The sequence below is a fragment of the Coregonus lavaretus genome, assembly GCF_964263955.1.
Source record: "Coregonus lavaretus genome assembly, chromosome: 15".
Classification (NCBI taxonomy): domain Eukaryota; kingdom Metazoa; phylum Chordata; class Actinopteri; order Salmoniformes; family Salmonidae; genus Coregonus; species Coregonus lavaretus.
In genome coordinates this window covers 40,427,143-40,443,897 of record NC_140002.1, presented here as the reverse complement: position 1 = coordinate 40,443,897, position 16,755 = coordinate 40,427,143, and the positions used below count along the sequence as shown (strand labels likewise).

Genomic DNA, 16,755 nt, shown 5'->3' with positions numbered 1-16,755 from the left:
AACACTTTACGTGTTGCGTTTATATTTTTGTTCAGTGTATATGACTACAAGTTGGTATGCTCATGAGGCCACATACAGTGAGGGAAAAAAGTATTTGATCCCCTGATGATTTTGTACGTTTGCCCACTGACAAAGAAATGATCAGTCTATAATTTTAATGGTAGGTTTATTTGAACAGTGAGATACACAATTACAACAAAAAAATCCAGAAAAACGCATGTCAAAAATGTTATAAATTGATTTTCATTTTAATGAGGGAAATAAGTATTTGACCCCCTCTCAATCAGAAAGATTTCTGTCTCCCAGGTGTCTTTTATACAGGTAACGAGCTGAGATTAGGAGCACACTCTTAAAGGGAGTGCTCCTAATCTCAGCTTGTTACCTGTATAAAAGACACCTGTCCACAGAAGCAATCAATCAATCAGATTCCAAACACTCCACCATGGCCAAGACCAAAGAGCTCTCCAAGGATGTTAGGGACAAGATTGTAGACCTACACAAGGCTGGAATGGGCTACAAGACCATCGCCAAGCAGCTTGGTGAGAAGGTGACAGCAGTTGGTGCGATTATTCGTAAATGGAAGAAACAAAAAAGAACTGTCAATCTCCCTCGGCCTGGGGCTCCATGCAAGATCTCACCTCGTGGAGTTGCAATGATCATGAGAACGGTGAGGAATCAGCCCAGAACTACACGGGAGGATCTTGTCAATGATCTCAAGGCAGCTGGGACCATAGTCACCAAGAAAACAATTGGTAACACATTACGCCGTGAAGGACTGAAATCCTACAGCGCCCGCAAGGTCCCCCTGCTCAAGAAAGCACATATACAGGCCCGTCTGAAGTTTGCCAATGAACATCTGAATGATTCAGAGGAGAACTGGGTGAAAGTGTTGTGGCCAGATGAGACCAAAATCGAGCTCTTTGGCATCAACTCAACTCGCCGTGTTTGGAGGAGGAGGAATGCTGCCAATGACCCCAAGAACACCATCCCCACCTTCAAACATGGAGGTGGAAACATTATGCTTTGGGGGTGTTTTTCTGCTAAGGGGACAGGACAACTTCACCGCATCAAAGGGATGATGGACGGGGCCATGTACCGTCAAATCTTGGGTGAGAACATCCTTCCCTCAGCCAGGGCATTGAAAATGGGTCGTGGATGGGTATTCCAGCATGACAATGACCCAAAACACACGGCCAAGGCAACAAAGGAGTGACTCAAGAAGAAGCACATTAAGGTCCTGGAGTAGCCTAGCCAGTCTCCAGACCTTAATCCCATAGAAAATCTGTGGAGGGAGCTGAAGGTTCGAGTTGCCAAACGTCAGGCTCGAAACCTTAATGACTTGGAGAAGATCTGAAAAGAGGAGTGGGACAAAATCCCTCCTGAGATGTGTGCAAACCTGGTGGCCAACTACAAGAAACGTCTGACCTCTGTGATTGCCAACAAGGGTTTTGCCACCAAGTACTAAGTCATGTTTTGCAGAGGGGTCAAATACTTCTTTCCCTCATTAAAATGCAAATCAATTTATAACATTTTTGACATACATTTTTCTGGATTTTTGTTGTTGTTATTCTGTCTCTCACTGTTCAAATAAACCTACCATTAAAATGATAGACTGATCAGGTCTTTGTCAGTGGGAAAACGTACAAAATCAGCAGGGGATCAAATACTTTTTTCCCTCACTGTATGGTATATTTGTCTCTCACTGGAGGGCCGGTAGTCTGTCTGACCAAGCAGCACTAGAGGGCGTAGAATAGGCTACATGTGAATGTGAGTGTACGTGCTTACCATTGTTGTGCAGTTAACAATAGCTCCTGCATCATCAGAGTGATGTGTTTTGTGCAGTTTGATTGCAGTTTGACAGCATCAGCAGTATCACAAAAACTACTGCCATATTTAGACCTGGGCAGAGTGGTGTACTGAAAGACGGCTGGATGAGTGGTTGGTTTGTATCTAATTAAATAGATTATTGAGTCACCTTAAACTGTGTGAACTTGGAGGCCTCATTCTTTTGAGGGGGTCGTTTATGGTGAGAGTTTTGCTCATTCTACTTCTGACTCACTTTGCTGGACTATGCTGCAGCTGTCCAGTCATAGAGGTTAATGTAAGTACAAGTCAATTGCATCAGGTACTAAACAAAAGCCCACATTTCTCACACATTTTGAGAAAAAGTATTTGGTAATAAAGAGTGCAGAGATAATTCTTCATCTAGGCTGGACAATGCTGGACTCTATCATAGGATATATTCCACAATGTTGTTCTGCACATGTAGTCAGAAACATTTAAAAAACAGCCCCACATTTCCAAGAACCTGCACCTGATGTGTTCTGTAAGGATATAGTACCCATTTTAACCCCAAAAGACACCTCTCTTTAAATAATACTCTGCAATTGTGATTTGGGCAGTGCCCATCGACTCCTCCCCCTGGGGTGAAATACTGTATAAATGCAGCATCAGCCCTGGCAATTGCATTTGCCTGAGAACTTAGTGGTGCCAAAACATGAAGGGATTGGGCCTGGTTGTCCTTGTACTTCTCCTGATGCTCTCAGCTGTTGAGGGTAAGCAGTGGATACAGTACCTTGGCTTTGTTATGCAATGGTGCAGGTCTGCATCATACCTGTAAAATGGGATTATATTAATGGACTTGCTGATGTGTATTGGGGAGAAATGAAACGGAATTCCTAACAGTTGATATGCTTTTGGAGTTGTTATTTTAACATTAAAGACATTATTGCAAATGTCTGATTATACAGATCATACAGTAAATGTATGATCTTCAATGTTAGTGTTTTAGCCTGACATTGGTTATACTGTTAACATTGATTGAGCAACATTAAAGCTAATAGAATAACAGTTCCTAAATTGGTCAGATGAACATTTGATGTGAAAGTGTTCTAGTCATTAGAAAATGAAGAAAATTGTATAGTTGAAATGTTCTTCTACTAATTATTCCGTGATGGTTTTACTATTCTAACAGCTGATGATGCAGAGATGCAATATTGGACGTGTGGTTATAGAGGACTCTGCAGACGGTTCTGTTATGCCCAAGAATATATTGTTGGACACCATGGTTGTCCTCGCAGATACAGGTACATGAATGATCTATTTGAAATGTACAGTACACATGTGGTGACTGTGGTGAGGTTGTATATCATGTCTGAGAGACCTTGATGGAGTCTGATCAGCTTTGTCAGACATCCACAATAACAGTAGTATGTTGGATTGTTGCTGTTCTGATCTAACACTTTTGTGTTATTTCTTGATCCTTCAAATTCTGTTGAGTTCTGTCAGCTAAGAATGATCCGAGAGGCCTTTTTGCATAAGCCCTCACTGTGTTTGTTCATTATTTACAGGTGCTGTGCTGTGCGGTTTTAGCAGTGACTGACAGTCTGATACCTGCAGCAGTACATCACAGGCTGAGGACTGGTCTGCCTCTTTGACATGGATTGGATTGAAAGGGGTACACTGCTCTTGCATAGAAATAGATTATCATGGTAGCACCTATGGAACTAATCTTGGAGACTCCTTTGGATAAAGCCTACTTTGATCAAATTGCAAGCCTCTTGGTAAACGACAATAACAATGTTTTGGGAAATGTCAGATGATGTCGAGATCAATTTACAGTATTTCATGTGTATCTGAAAGTATGTAGTTGTGACTACTGTGACTGCTTTCATTACAGTACATGGAACATGATACATGGTAATGCAACTAAAATAGAGTTAATTTGAAAAGCAGTACTCAAAGTATTAAAATAATCTCTAAAATACTGTAGGATCAATCTTATAGTCCACAGTGAAATTATTTATGTTGCTATTATTAATGCATTTTCAAACAGTTGATATGCGCTTTGGAAATGAGTGGTTGACTGACAATAAATAAATAATAAAACTTTCTTTGTTGTTTAGTTTTTTCTTCAAAATATCAGGTATTTTAATTATATCATGTTAGATGATAGATTCCACTCTGTCGACCAGAAATGATGATAATTCAATAATAAAGGGTTGTATCAGGTGCTTTTATTTTACATCCTTTGACTGATGCAATGCTGTTAGTCAATAACATTGTCATGTTGCTTTGGAAGGAAAGATATAAGATATATAGACTGATGCATGTACTCTGAACAGTGGTTGAATCAATGTACAAAATAAATAAGTGTGCTTTATTTTTTAGTAACTTTCTACAAATAACAGCATGCAAAGTACTGGCATGCTTTGTACAGTGAGGGGACAATGACAGTCAAGTGACTGACCCAAATAGCAGCAGCCCGCCAGCCAGCCAGCCAGCAGCTGTGGTGGAATGGTGCTTTTGTGAATGAAGTGTAATAGTTCATGCTCATGTTGATGTCATCTCACCAGTCGTTCTATGTATGGATATGTTTGTTTGACATATTCTATGGCATAACTCTGTCATAGGCCATTATACTATGTTATAGGACTATAGCTCAGCATTCAACACCATAGTACCCTCCAAGCTCATCATTAAGATCAAGGCCCTGGGGCTGAACCCCGCCATGTGCAACTGGGTCCTGGACTTCCTGACTGCCGCCCCCACAACACTGGGGCCCCACAAGGGTGCGTGCTCAGCCCACTCCTGTACTCCCTGTTCACCCATGACTGCGTGGCCAAGCACGCCTCCAATTCAATCATGAAGTTTGCAGACGACACAACAGCAGTAGGCCTACATGGAGGAGGTGAGGGCTCTGGGAGTGTGGTGCCAGGAAAATAACCACTCACTCAACGTCAACAAAACAAAGGAGATGATCGTGGACTTCAGGAAACAGCAGAGGGTGCACCCCCCTATCCACATCGACGGGACCGCAGTGGAGAAGGTGGAAATCTTCAAGTTCCTTGGAGTACACATCACTGACAAACTGAAATGGTCCACCCACACAGACAGTGTGGTGAAGAAGGCACAACAGAGCCTCTTCAACCTCAGGAGGCTGAAGAAATTTGGCTTGGCAACTAAAACCCTCACAAACTTTTACAGATGCACAATTGAGAGCATCCTGTCGGGCTGTATCACCGCCTGGTACGGCAACTGCACTGCCCGCAACCGCAGGGCTCTCCAGAGGGTGGTGCGTCTGCCCAACGCATTACTGGGGGCAAACTACCCGCCCTCCAGGACAGCTACAGCACCCGATGTCACAGGAAGGCCAAAAAGATCATCAACGACAACAACCACCCGAGCCACTGCCTGTTCACCCCGCTATCATCCAGAAGGTGAGGTCAGTACAGGTGCATTGAAGCTGGGACAGAGAGACTGAAAAACAGCTTCTATCTCAAGGCCATCAGACTGTTAAATAGCCATCACTAGCACATTAGAGTCTGCTGCCTATAGACATAGACTAGAAATCACTGGCCACTTTAAGAAATGGAACACTAGTCACTTTAATAATGTTTACATTTCTTGCATTACTCATCTATACTATTCTACTGTATCTTTATTTTTTGTCTTCGGAGGACAAATATATTATTGTGTTTTTTTTTACAGCTTTTCTGCTACATGTACATTGTACATACATATTTTGCATACACATTTTACATACATGGTACTTTTATATAAAGCAGTCACATAACAATAATACATTACCAAACATAAACTCTTTAATCCCACCCCTCAGCCACTCTCAGCCCATCCCACCTATCACCATAGACCACCCTCGTTTGGTTTCCATGTGCCATATATTTTTCAATTCTACATACATTTTGAACCTATCTAATCGTAAAGTATCCACAGATTGTGAGCTAAAGATGAAAACCTTTCCTACGAGTATTATTATATTATTTATTGACTGACTATGGCTTTCCAAATCTCCCAACTTAATTGTAAGTGAATGTTGTGATATTTTAACCAGTCCTGAACCTGTGACCAGAAACAAGCTACATAGGGGCAATACCACAATAAATAATCTAGTGATTTTGTCTCTTGGCAGCAAAATCTACAGAGCTGAGATTGTTGTATGCCCCATATACAATGGGGAGAACAAGTATTTGATACACTGCCGATTTTGCAGGTTTTCCTACTTACAAAGCATGTAGAGGTCTGTAATTTTTATCATAGGTACACTTCAACTGTGAGAGTCGGAGTCTAAAACAAAAATCCAGAAAATCACATTGTATAATTTTTAAGTAATTAATTTGCATTTTATTGCATGACATAAGTATTTGATACATCAGAAAAGCAGAACTTAATATTTGGTACAGAAACCTTTATTTGCAATTACAGAGATCATACATTTCCTGTAGGTCTTGACCAGGTTTGCACACACTGCAGCAGGGATTTTGGCCCACTCCTCCATACAGACCTCCAGATCCTTCAGGTTTCGGGGCTGTCGCTGGGCAATACGGACTTTCAGCTCCCTCCAAAGATTTTCTATTGGGTTCAGGTCTGGAGACTGGCTAGGCCACTCCAGGACCTTGTGATGCTTCTTACGGAGCCACTCCTTAGTTTCCCTGGCTGTGTGTTTTGGGTCGTTGTCATGCTGGAAGACCCAGCCACGACCCATCTTCAATGCTCTTACTGAGGGAAGGAGGTTGTTGGCCAAGATCTCGCGATACATGGCCCCATCCATCCTCCCCTCAATACGGTGCAGTCGTCCTGTACCCTTTGCAGAAAAGCATCCCCAAAGAATGATGTTTCCACCTCCATGCTTCACGGTTGGGATGGTGTTCTTGGGGTTGTACTCATCCTTCTTCTTCCTCCAAACACGGCGAGTGGAGTTTAGACCAAAAAGCTCTATTTTTGTCTCATCAGACCACATGACCTTCTCCCATTCCTCCTCTGGATCATCCAGATGGTCATTGGCAAACTTTAGACGGTCCTGGACATGCGCTGGCTTGAGCAGGGGGACCTTGCGTGCGCTGCAGGATTTTAATCCATGACGGCGTAGTGTGTTACTAATGGTTTTCTTTGAGACTGTGGTCCCAGCTCTCTTCAGGTAATTGACCAGGTCCTGCCGTGTAGTTCTGGGCTGATCCCTCACCTTCCTCATGATCATTGATGCCCCACAAGGTGAGATCTTTCATGGAGCCCCAGACCGAGGCTGATTGACCGTCATCTTGAACTTCTTCCATTTTCTAATAATTGCGCCAACAGTTGTTGCCTTCTCACCAAGCTGCTTGCCTATTGTCCTGTAGCCCATCCCAGCCTTGTGCAGGTCTACAATTGTATCCCTGATGTCCTTACACAGCTCTCTGGTCTTGGCCATTGTGGAGAGGTTGGAGTCTGTTTGATTGAGTGTGTGGACAGGTGTCTTTTATACAGGTAATGAGTTCAAACAGGTGCAGTTAATACAGATAATGAGTGGAGAACAGGAGGGCTTCTTAAAGAAAAACTAACAGGTCTGTGAGAGCCGGAATTCTTACTGGTTGGTAGGTGATCAAATACTTATGTCATGCAATAAAATGCAAATTAATTACTTAAAAATCATACAATGTGATTTTCTGGATTTTTATTGGGTATATGGTGTGAAATTGTTAGATATTGGCCCAGCTGTAGCTCAGTTGGTAGAGCATGGTGCTTGCAACGCAAGGGTTGTGGGTTCGTTTCCCACGGGGGGCCAGTATGAAAAATGTATGCACTCACTAATTGTAAGTCGCTCTGGATAAGAGCATCTGCTAAATGACAAAAATGTAAATATTACTTGTTAGATATTACTGCACTGTCGGAGCTAGAAGCACAAGCATTTCGCTACACCCGCAATAACATCTGCTAAACATGTGTATGTGACCAATAAAATTTGATTTGACTTATGACAATTTATTACAACGCCAAAGCATTGCCCTTTTAGTGGGATGGCTAATATCAGACACTGCAGATGTACAGTAGCCTCTAGACTTGTTTACCTGCTGCCATCTTGGACCATGTCATCCTTCGGTATAGTATAAATATATTGAGACCAATTCACAAATAGTAATAACATCCCCAAATTGCATAAAACTTCCCACAAAAATATAATTGATGCATAAGAGAAAAAATAAAATAAAACAAACTTCATAAAATGCATTGGCTACTCAGTGCTTTAACTAGTAACAAGCTGTTATGGACTAGTAGGACTCAGTCAATGTCTGAAGATATGGCTTGTGACTGGCCTGGTGCAGTAGAGGTTAAAGGCATGGATGTTATCTGTAAACATGTGCCACTGCATTGTGCACTGCTTTGTCTTCTTCGTCTATCTGTGTATCTCTGCTATTCAGTCAGCACAGCGTGACACTACCACAATGGAGTAACCCCCACAAATCTGTTTACATGAGGCTTTCTGTCTTCACAGTTATATCACGGCAAACCACACAGGCCTCACACCAGCTGGTTTAGCCCAGCAATTTAGGGGGAATGAACAGGGTGGGTTTCTGATGTTATTTACTAGTACTTTATGTTGATAAACTAAAACTTTTTCTTTTGAAAAGAGACTTTAACAAATAGCCTACTCTATTTGAAACCAATAATAATTGTGCAGAGTTGAACGTTGTTTAACAGAATCATGAAGGCTCTTTCTGGAACAGCACTGTGTAACTTTGGATATTTTTCTCTTTAGTACAGTACTGTTTGATGTGTGTTAAAATAATTAACATTAAAGAGTAAGATTAAATGATGGGCAGCCAATTAAATGGATGCTTTGCTTTGAAAGTGAGTCTAAAATACGTATCTTATTCATTTCATGTTGTGAACAGGTTGGCAGAACAAACCTACCTCCATTTCATGACTGTTCATGGCCTTATCGCTGCAGATAGCTAATCTGTATGCTTCTGCTCTAAACCAAGTGTAACGTTTCACCATTACACATCAGACAGTCAACTTCTTGACTTGTCATCAAGTGGGACAAGCGCCTAATCAACCCATACTCTTGACTATGGTTTACAGTGACAGTCTGCAAGATTTCCAGTAATTTCTACTAATGAACAATCCAACCTGTTAAACCATTCTTATGTTTTTGTCGTCATATGAAATATTATAGACAAATAATGTATGATGTTTAAAAAAAGGTACTTTTCTCTAATACAATTGTATTACTTGAGCACTACAGAGATATTATAGAAATCAAGTGCTATTTGCATGTGAAAATGTAATGGGATGGATGTATTTGGTTCATTGTTTATGTTTTGGTTGGTGGAGATGGCCAACTCTTTGATCGTATGCACATTACTGAGTGGCTCTGACTCTGGTAGACTGTTACCTACACTCCGATCCACTAGGTGGCAACACGGCTGCTTATCTGCTACTAACCAAATACTGGCAGAGGTACAGAAGTTGTTTAGCAGTGGCCGAGATGGGTGAAACCTCCTCGGATGAGAATGAATTAGATGACTGGTTTATTGAGTCTTTGAAAATGTAAGTACGAATTATTTTGTGAAATAATGAAAGTGAGTTGAGACTTCTATGATATCTTTTAGTTGCTTAAATCATGCTTCACGTGTCTCGGTGGGAAAACAATAGGGCTACATTCACAGCACTGGAGGTTGGTGGCACCTTAATTGGGGAGAACGGGCTCGTGGTAATGACTCGAGCGACAATAGTGGAATGGTATCAAACACATGGTTTCCAGGCGTTTGACGCCATTACATTTGCGCCGTTCCGGCCATTATTATAACCCGTTTCCCCCCCAGCAGCCTCCTGTGATTCACAGGCGCAATGTTTTAGGACGTTGCAGATAACAGTATATACTTGCTGATTTCTTATTAATTGTGCTGCACCTGCTCTAAACCGAGTTCACCTTACAGACGTACTTCTCTTTCAGATACAATAATATTCATGAGTATCAACTTGAACATCCTACAAGAGTAATTGAATGGACATCAGAAAAAAGTAGGCCTATTCATAATTCTACAAGGCTACAGTACGTTTTGATTATAACCAACCAACCACATTGATTGTGTTTAATTGCCTTTTTGTCTTTCCCCCACAGCTATATGTGTTGCAGGTTACAGTTCAGATAAAAATGAAATTTTAGAGCTGCTTTTGCCACTGAAACTTTTCGCTGATGATAATCAGGTAATGGATTGAAATGATTAAAGCATGAAACAAAACGTTTCAAGATATCAATTATGGATTGGAATGTCACTGACTACCAATGTGTCTATTCAATGTGTGCAGGGTCTTTGTGCAGAGCGAGATTTCAAAGTGGTCCATGGAGGTTTCTCAGACGGCTCCGTTCATTGTCTCAAACACATTCCAGGAACAAGGTATATCATAGTAACAATTCATTATGTAACTTCCTTTTGTTGTCATGAGCTTTCATCTTCTTAAATGGCTACTTTCAAACTCGTGTTTCTTGTTAAGGTGTGTTGTTACCAATGATGGCTTCAGCTCCAATGTCCAGGTGTGGGACTTAGGAGGAGACGATTGTGGTGAGTAGACCTACTGTTTCCTTGGCTCCTTTTCTGTGTATTACAGTATAATAAGACTGCAGTTCCTATCTACTCTCCACTATACTGTACGTTCACATTATGATTTACAACCTGATTAGGCCCCAGTCATCGTTGGTCTTACCCACATTGAAACCATAGTTCTGTTGTGTGATTTGTCTTCAAATGATAGATGTCGTAAAGAGGACAGGAGTTTTACAACTGAAGAGTGCATCATCAGATAAAGGTGTCAAATTAGCCCCTGGATTAACTGGAGGCCCATGTGTTCTTCATGGCTCTCGGATCAGCGATATTCAACTGACTGAGCTGGCGTCAGGGAAGCCATTCTACTCTCTGGGTAATCACCTGTTTTATACATCATGACACTGAATCATTCTAGGGAACTCTAATTTGCTAGAGAGTATAATATTGGTGTACAAACACGTGTATAACAGTGATGGATATCTTTTTTCCTTCCATCACAGGGACAGACATTCCAGATTTACTAAGCTCCCTGCAATTTGTGAGTGCCAGTGTATTTCTCGCTTGTGCCTGCAATGGTGACCTGTATGTGGGGGACACACGAAAGCCTTCCGCTCTTCAGAATACCCCAGCTGAAGGGAGAGAGGGCGTCCACTGGTGTATGGGTGTTAAGACAGACCTGTCCTCATCAGACCCATCCTCCTGTAGTGTAGCAAGGCTCTCCTCCTCCTGCCAAGTGGTTGTGTCTGACCTTAGGGATCTGAGAGCCCCTGTGTGTCAAGCCCAGCTTGATGTCCAGAGGAAAACTACCAATGACGACTTCATGAATGTGACATGGGCGCCTGCTTTAGACAACTGTCTTGCTGTGTCAGGTGAGCAAAATGTCACTCCTTCATCCTGCTTTATGTGATTAATTAATGTCTTATGGATAGTACAAAGTAGTTTCTTGCTTTCTAAATATATTTTCCAATTGAAGGCTCTTGTAATATAGCACTTTTTCTTAATTTTCCATTGAATTTGTCTTCTCTTCTAGGTTTTGATGGAATGGTGCAAATATACAACACTGCCTCTTGGAGACCAGAGTTGATGGAATTCCAGCCTCTTTTTGTCCACCGAGGTCACATGATGTCTGATGATCAGTTTGACACTTCATCAGCTGTGGTCACCACTCATGTTTGGCATCCAAGTCGACCTAGGACTGTCCTCTCTGCTGCTGTAGACGGGTCTGTGCATGTATGGGACTGGGTCCACAAAGCCACTGCAAGCTGTTGACGTTCAAACACACTTACAGCTCAATGTTAATAATTATGCAGCTTTGGACCATGCCTGAAGTCTACATATTCTTTTCATTATGTAAATATGTAAGGAAAAAACCTGCTCTGTAAAGCACTATTGTGATGGGATAAGATGGCGTAAAAATGACACTTGTTAGTCTTCCCATTCTTATGAGTAGTTGTTATTCCCATACTGTACACACATTTGCATGGAAGACGTATTCGGAGGTTGTACTATTATATTTGATAAAAGACAGAATGTTCACTTTTGTTACACATTTGATAATGCAATTTTCAGAAGTAAACTGATCTCTTCATGTACCTGCTAAATAAGACAAACCCTGGACAATGAACGTAAAGGTGGACGGCAGTATCATTCCGTCACATTTTCTTTCCCTCACAATATTATGTCAATCAAACAGATCAACAACACAGCTTATTAGATTTTTACATTTTATTTTCAAAAGACAGTTCTGCATGCCATTCACATAAATTATTAACAATACATTTTATGCATCTTCTGCATAGCCAAGGATGCAGGCAGGTATAGTAATGTGGAGGTCGTTGAGGCATGACTACTATTGTAGCATAATTTAGAGACAATAATTTTGGCACATTGGAGTTATCAGCAAATTAAGCTGATCTGTCCATTAGCAGGCACTACAGAGTGGCTCACTGTCAGTGCATTACATAGGGTCTGAACAACAGCATCAATTATGATTATTTATTTGTTTACAAATTAAGTACCGGTAGTCATACATTCACAGTGCTATGAGGATTGTTTGTGAACTGTCCAAACACAATAGAAAGTGCTTAAAGACAGGAATGGAGTGTGTGGGATCAGGAATCCAATGCAGTTTGAACAGATGAGTCACAGTAGATGAGCAACCACTTGATGATACAGGGATCTCTGTTCATTCAATAGGGAGCATGACTTAAATTAATGCCTGAGGAGCAGAGGTGTGGCCTGATCATGGCCTGTAGGTGGTTGTAGTCTTCAAAGTGTGCTTGGCAAACATGAGGAACTTGAACTTGTCACGAAAATTTATATCTCTAATTAATCAAACTTAATGCTCTGAATAATTCCCAGAGGGTGTAAGGCTCTGGTTTAATCATGAATTAAACAAAGGTTTACAACCGGCAAGAATGATCTGTATGTTTAATCATGGAGAGCTCTGCCGCCAAAAAACACATATACAGCTTTTATACCACTTCACACAAAGGCACTTTGCTCCGCCCACCTTTAGGAGGCCTTTAACCAGTTTCTCAGTCCCCTTCATCCTGGAATGTTTGTCTCAGCAGTTTCTAACTCACCCCCTCTGTTAGTGGGTTTATAATGATAACCCTAACACAGTTCACACAGTCATCATCAGTATTGGGGTTAACAATTTTAGTCATAATCATAATTCCTGTATCAGAACTGAAATCTGATACGAGCAGAAACCATGACTCAATGTAGAGGTGAGTTACATTGTAGAACTGCAAGTAACAAAGGTATGCCATTTAAATAGACCACTGCTTAGAGATGAGCATCCCACGACAGCATGCACTGCAGTCCATATAGTCAGACTTCATAAAATGATCACACCTACAGATTATATTACATTTGATTTAACTATGATTGTATTTCAAGAAGTTGTAGTGTCAGTTGCCTTTTTTACACAAAACAACTGATATATATTTCATTATTTTCAGACTGCTTTTTATATCAATAGAGGATAAAGATGATATTGTGCATCTACTGACCACTGAATCTGATTGGAATTGGAGTGAAGTACTGAAATAAAAACCCAACAACAAACTAGAAGGTCTTTTCTTTCACGTCAATGGTCTGCATGACATCACTTAGGGGAAAAGACACAAAGGCAATCTGTTCAAGCTCACTATTCTCCCCACATTCCATCAGGCAAGCAAAGTGCTCAGTGTCCTCACTGTAGGCCAGGTCTGAGTAGCCACTGGGTCCACTGTGGACGATCCAGGGCCGGTCCCAACATGACGTGTGCAGTGGGGAACGGTTCAAATACACCCCCAAGTCTTTCCTCTTCCTCTTATTGGTCGGGTGGGTGAAGAGTAGCCAGGTTTGCGTGTCTGAGGCCAGTGGTGATGATGTGGTACCACCCACGCCCTCTTCACCTTGCTCAGGGGCAGGGAAGCCAATCACACTGCCTTGGCAACCACCATTGCACGGCTCCACTAACCTTGGAGCCAAGCGGGGCTTGTCAAAGTAAACCCCACTGCTCTCACTCAAAGCTTCCACTCTGTGGCCTCTATGGCGGGCGTTGCAGTAGAGGTGACTGCTGCCCTCATGGTCTATGATCTCTGCCATCTCACATTCACAGGACTTTCCTTGAAGCATCCTGCCCATTTGCCATGTCTGACCGAAGTCGTCACTGTATATTGAGAGAGCGTGAGGCTGTACCGTGAAGGGGAAAGGGAAGGAGAAGCATTTGAATTGGATATAATAGGCATAGGCAGGAATGATCAATCTTCCACTCTCCATTTGAATGCCATGGCCTGGTCCCACAGCAAATGTAGCCCACTTCCTGACTGTTTTGCCAATCACACTCTCTGTCAAATCAATTGTCTGGCTCCAGCTCTGGCCCTCATCATTACTGGTGATGTAACACAGGTGGGCCTTATTCTTGCCTGTACAGATCTGATGGTGCTCTGTAGTGTTCCCCAAAATGCAGATGAAAAAGAGGAATATAGTCTTGGTATTATTTTCATAAACCGGGCAGGGGTTCATAGTGCGATGGTGTGGTAAACATGCTGATAACAGCTCCAGGGATTCTGACCACTGGGGAACAATGGAAAAGTATTGAAACAATCATCAATAAGTAAATACTGTAAGAAGAATGTAACTCAACTAAATTAAACATGAAAACCTGTGGGGATCTATTCTCTTACAACTAGATGTGATGCCTAGCTTAAAAAAGACATAATAGGTTTGTGCTGTGCTGACATAGATTGTGTAACATAACCAGTTGTGACTAATGTAAGGGACCGGCTGAGTTAGACTCGTGACACACACTCTGCCAGGTAGTGAAACCGCTCAAGGACATGTGTACGTGAGGAACTGTTAGAGTAGAAAAGTACTGAAACCTGAAGAAACTATGTCTGTGGTTGCTGACTCTCTAGACAAGTTGCAAAACAACTAATGCCCGAAAGTGTGATGCGCCAAGGGTCTGGGACCAGCCTGTGCACCAACGATAGGCTGAGTAAGTTTAAACCACGCTCAGCCTCTACTCTGATAGGCCTGCCTGGAGCAGGAACTATCTCTGTCAGAGTATCAAAAGAAGAACTTTGGGTTGGGACAATTAGTTCTCTGTTTGCCCTGTGAGGTGATACAGTGAGCCCGTATTTACGAAGATTGCATTTACCATTGACTAATTATACTAATAAAAGGCTGAAAATATATTCAGTGACTTAGTGTTAAACTCTATTCTGATACCAGATTCGAATGACGCAATTTAACATTCAGAACTAAATCAAACATGAAAACCAACTGTGTATTATGACTATGATGTGTTTAGATTTCGAGGGGACATTTACCTGAGTGGATCCATTTTGTTGAGTTCCTCTTCTCATAACAATACTTTTTGCATCACTGTCACTGGGGGAAGAGCGCTTTTCTGCAAAGGCGAGGAATGTCTGACTCTCTTTTAGGTAGATGAGAGCTGGGATTCTGTATGTCGTCCCAGTTTGCTCCTGTTTGAACAGAGTCGTTTTTGTAGGTTGCATTTTGATTCCTGGGAAATAACTCCTTGATGATGTATTCCCCATAGCTAAATGTCCTGGTTCCTGCAAACAGAGAGATTACTTACACACATGACAAATCACCTTAGACACTATTTTCACAATATTCCCTGCTGGGATATGAAAACACTGTTTCTCGATTTAATCGGATACTCTCTTGTCGCACGACACAGCTGACGTTCAAGAAAATAATAAATAACATGCAAAAAGATAGTCTAGTACGACGTCGTAATAAGTCAAAACACATACTTACAGGAGCAGGCTTTTTAGGCTACAAATCACACCGTTGTGTCGTGAGACCCAGTTAAAACTGTCATAGTTTAGCTATCTCTAAAACAATTTGTTTCGAGAATTTTTCCTTTCGCAAATTTGGAAGCGTATCTTGAAATTGAAGTGTAGGTGGCTCGTCGGTTGTGCTGTGTGAAGCTAGTGGCGGCAAAAGAGACCAAAAATATTCTATACCGCCAACAGCTGGCGGGAATGCGGTACCCAGATCGCAAATGTTTTCGTGTTGCAAGGACACATACAAGTTCGCACATCGTGAAAAGGGTATTTTATTTTTTGATATCTGGCTGGTTACAGTTATGGGAGAGAAAGTAAAATCGGACAGTAAGTTGTGTAAATATTTAACCAGTATAGCGCCCAACAAACATAGGTAGCCTACTTGCTGTGGATGTAACAGAAGACATGATCGCTGCAGCCGGATACTGACTACGAATTAGATGTTGAGTAGACATTTACCCCGCCAATTGGTTTCCCATCCGTTCATTCTTTCATCAACGGAAATAAGGTATGAATTCACCACTCTCTGCCAACAATATTATTCCCTGTTCACTGTAGTCTTGTGATCAGTTCACTGATAGGCCTATTGGATGGCATTTGATCTACCCAAGACTGTCTGGTATAAATTAATTCTACATGATTGTTTTCTTGAGGTGGAACATCAATACAAGAATGTGCAAACAGAGGGACACAGTTTTGCCTAAAAATCAATTGTGTCTAATTGCACATTGGTTGGAGAGTCTGGGACATCAGATATTCCTGGCTATACAATGGATGCAAAGAATACATTTGGTTTACCAATGTCATTTGAGAGAAACCCCTGAACCCATGCCAAGGAGTTGATGATAAAGTAAACAATGAACAATGTATCTATTAAATAATATATTTCATCTCATTAGAAATAATTCATGAAAAAACTAATTTGAGTTTTGCCTTGTAGTTGTCATTGCATTGTGTGGACAAGCCCTTTGATCTGTGCTCTGTTGACATCAGTGAGCAGAGATTGAACTTGTTAAGATTAGCTCTTTGAGAGATGAATTTAATGATAAAAACACATAATTATATGATATGATACCTTTGGTAAGACAGTTGTCAGATGTGGTGAAATAAGCAATATTCTC

The 16,755-nt window shown here is 41.4% G+C and overlaps 3 protein-coding genes across 4 annotated transcripts; 2 read left to right on the top strand and 1 right to left on the bottom strand.

The window, feature by feature from the left end:
• Window positions 1–2,497: 2,497 nt before the first annotated feature.
• On the top strand, window positions 2,498–3,372 carry defbl2 (defensin, beta-like 2; the record flags this gene model as incomplete). The annotated part of the gene is made up of 3 exons (XM_084178623.1): window positions 2,498–2,555; window positions 2,975–3,086; window positions 3,351–3,372. The coding sequence occupies 3 exons, from the start codon at window positions 2,498–2,500 to the stop codon at window positions 3,370–3,372; spliced, it is 192 nt and encodes a 63-aa protein (XP_084034749.1).
• Window positions 3,373–9,225: 5,853 nt separating this feature from the next.
• wdr73 (WD repeat domain 73) lies at window positions 9,226–12,738 on the top strand. The gene is made up of 8 exons (XM_084178615.1): window positions 9,226–9,327; window positions 9,734–9,801; window positions 9,902–9,987; window positions 10,090–10,178; window positions 10,276–10,343; window positions 10,534–10,698; window positions 10,826–11,194; window positions 11,356–12,738. The coding sequence occupies exons 1-8, from the start codon at window positions 9,266–9,268 to the stop codon at window positions 11,592–11,594; spliced, it is 1,146 nt and encodes a 381-aa protein (XP_084034741.1). The 5' UTR covers window positions 9,226–9,265; the 3' UTR covers window positions 11,595–12,738.
• Window positions 12,739–15,745, bottom strand: LOC311142896 (sialidase-3-like). 2 transcript variants are annotated; one of them, XM_084178613.1, is made up of 3 exons: window positions 15,606–15,745; window positions 15,149–15,397; window positions 12,739–14,393 (listed from the first exon to the last, which is right to left on the bottom strand). In XM_084178613.1, the coding sequence occupies exons 2-3, from the start codon at window positions 15,377–15,379 to the stop codon at window positions 13,398–13,400; spliced, it is 1,227 nt and encodes a 408-aa protein (XP_084034739.1). In that variant the 5' UTR covers window positions 15,380–15,397; window positions 15,606–15,745; the 3' UTR covers window positions 12,739–13,397. The 2 variants fall into 2 exon arrangements, with proteins under 2 accessions (XP_084034739.1, XP_084034740.1); XM_084178614.1 differs by having other exon boundaries at window positions 12,739–14,009.
• Window positions 15,746–16,755: the final 1,010 nt, after the last annotated feature.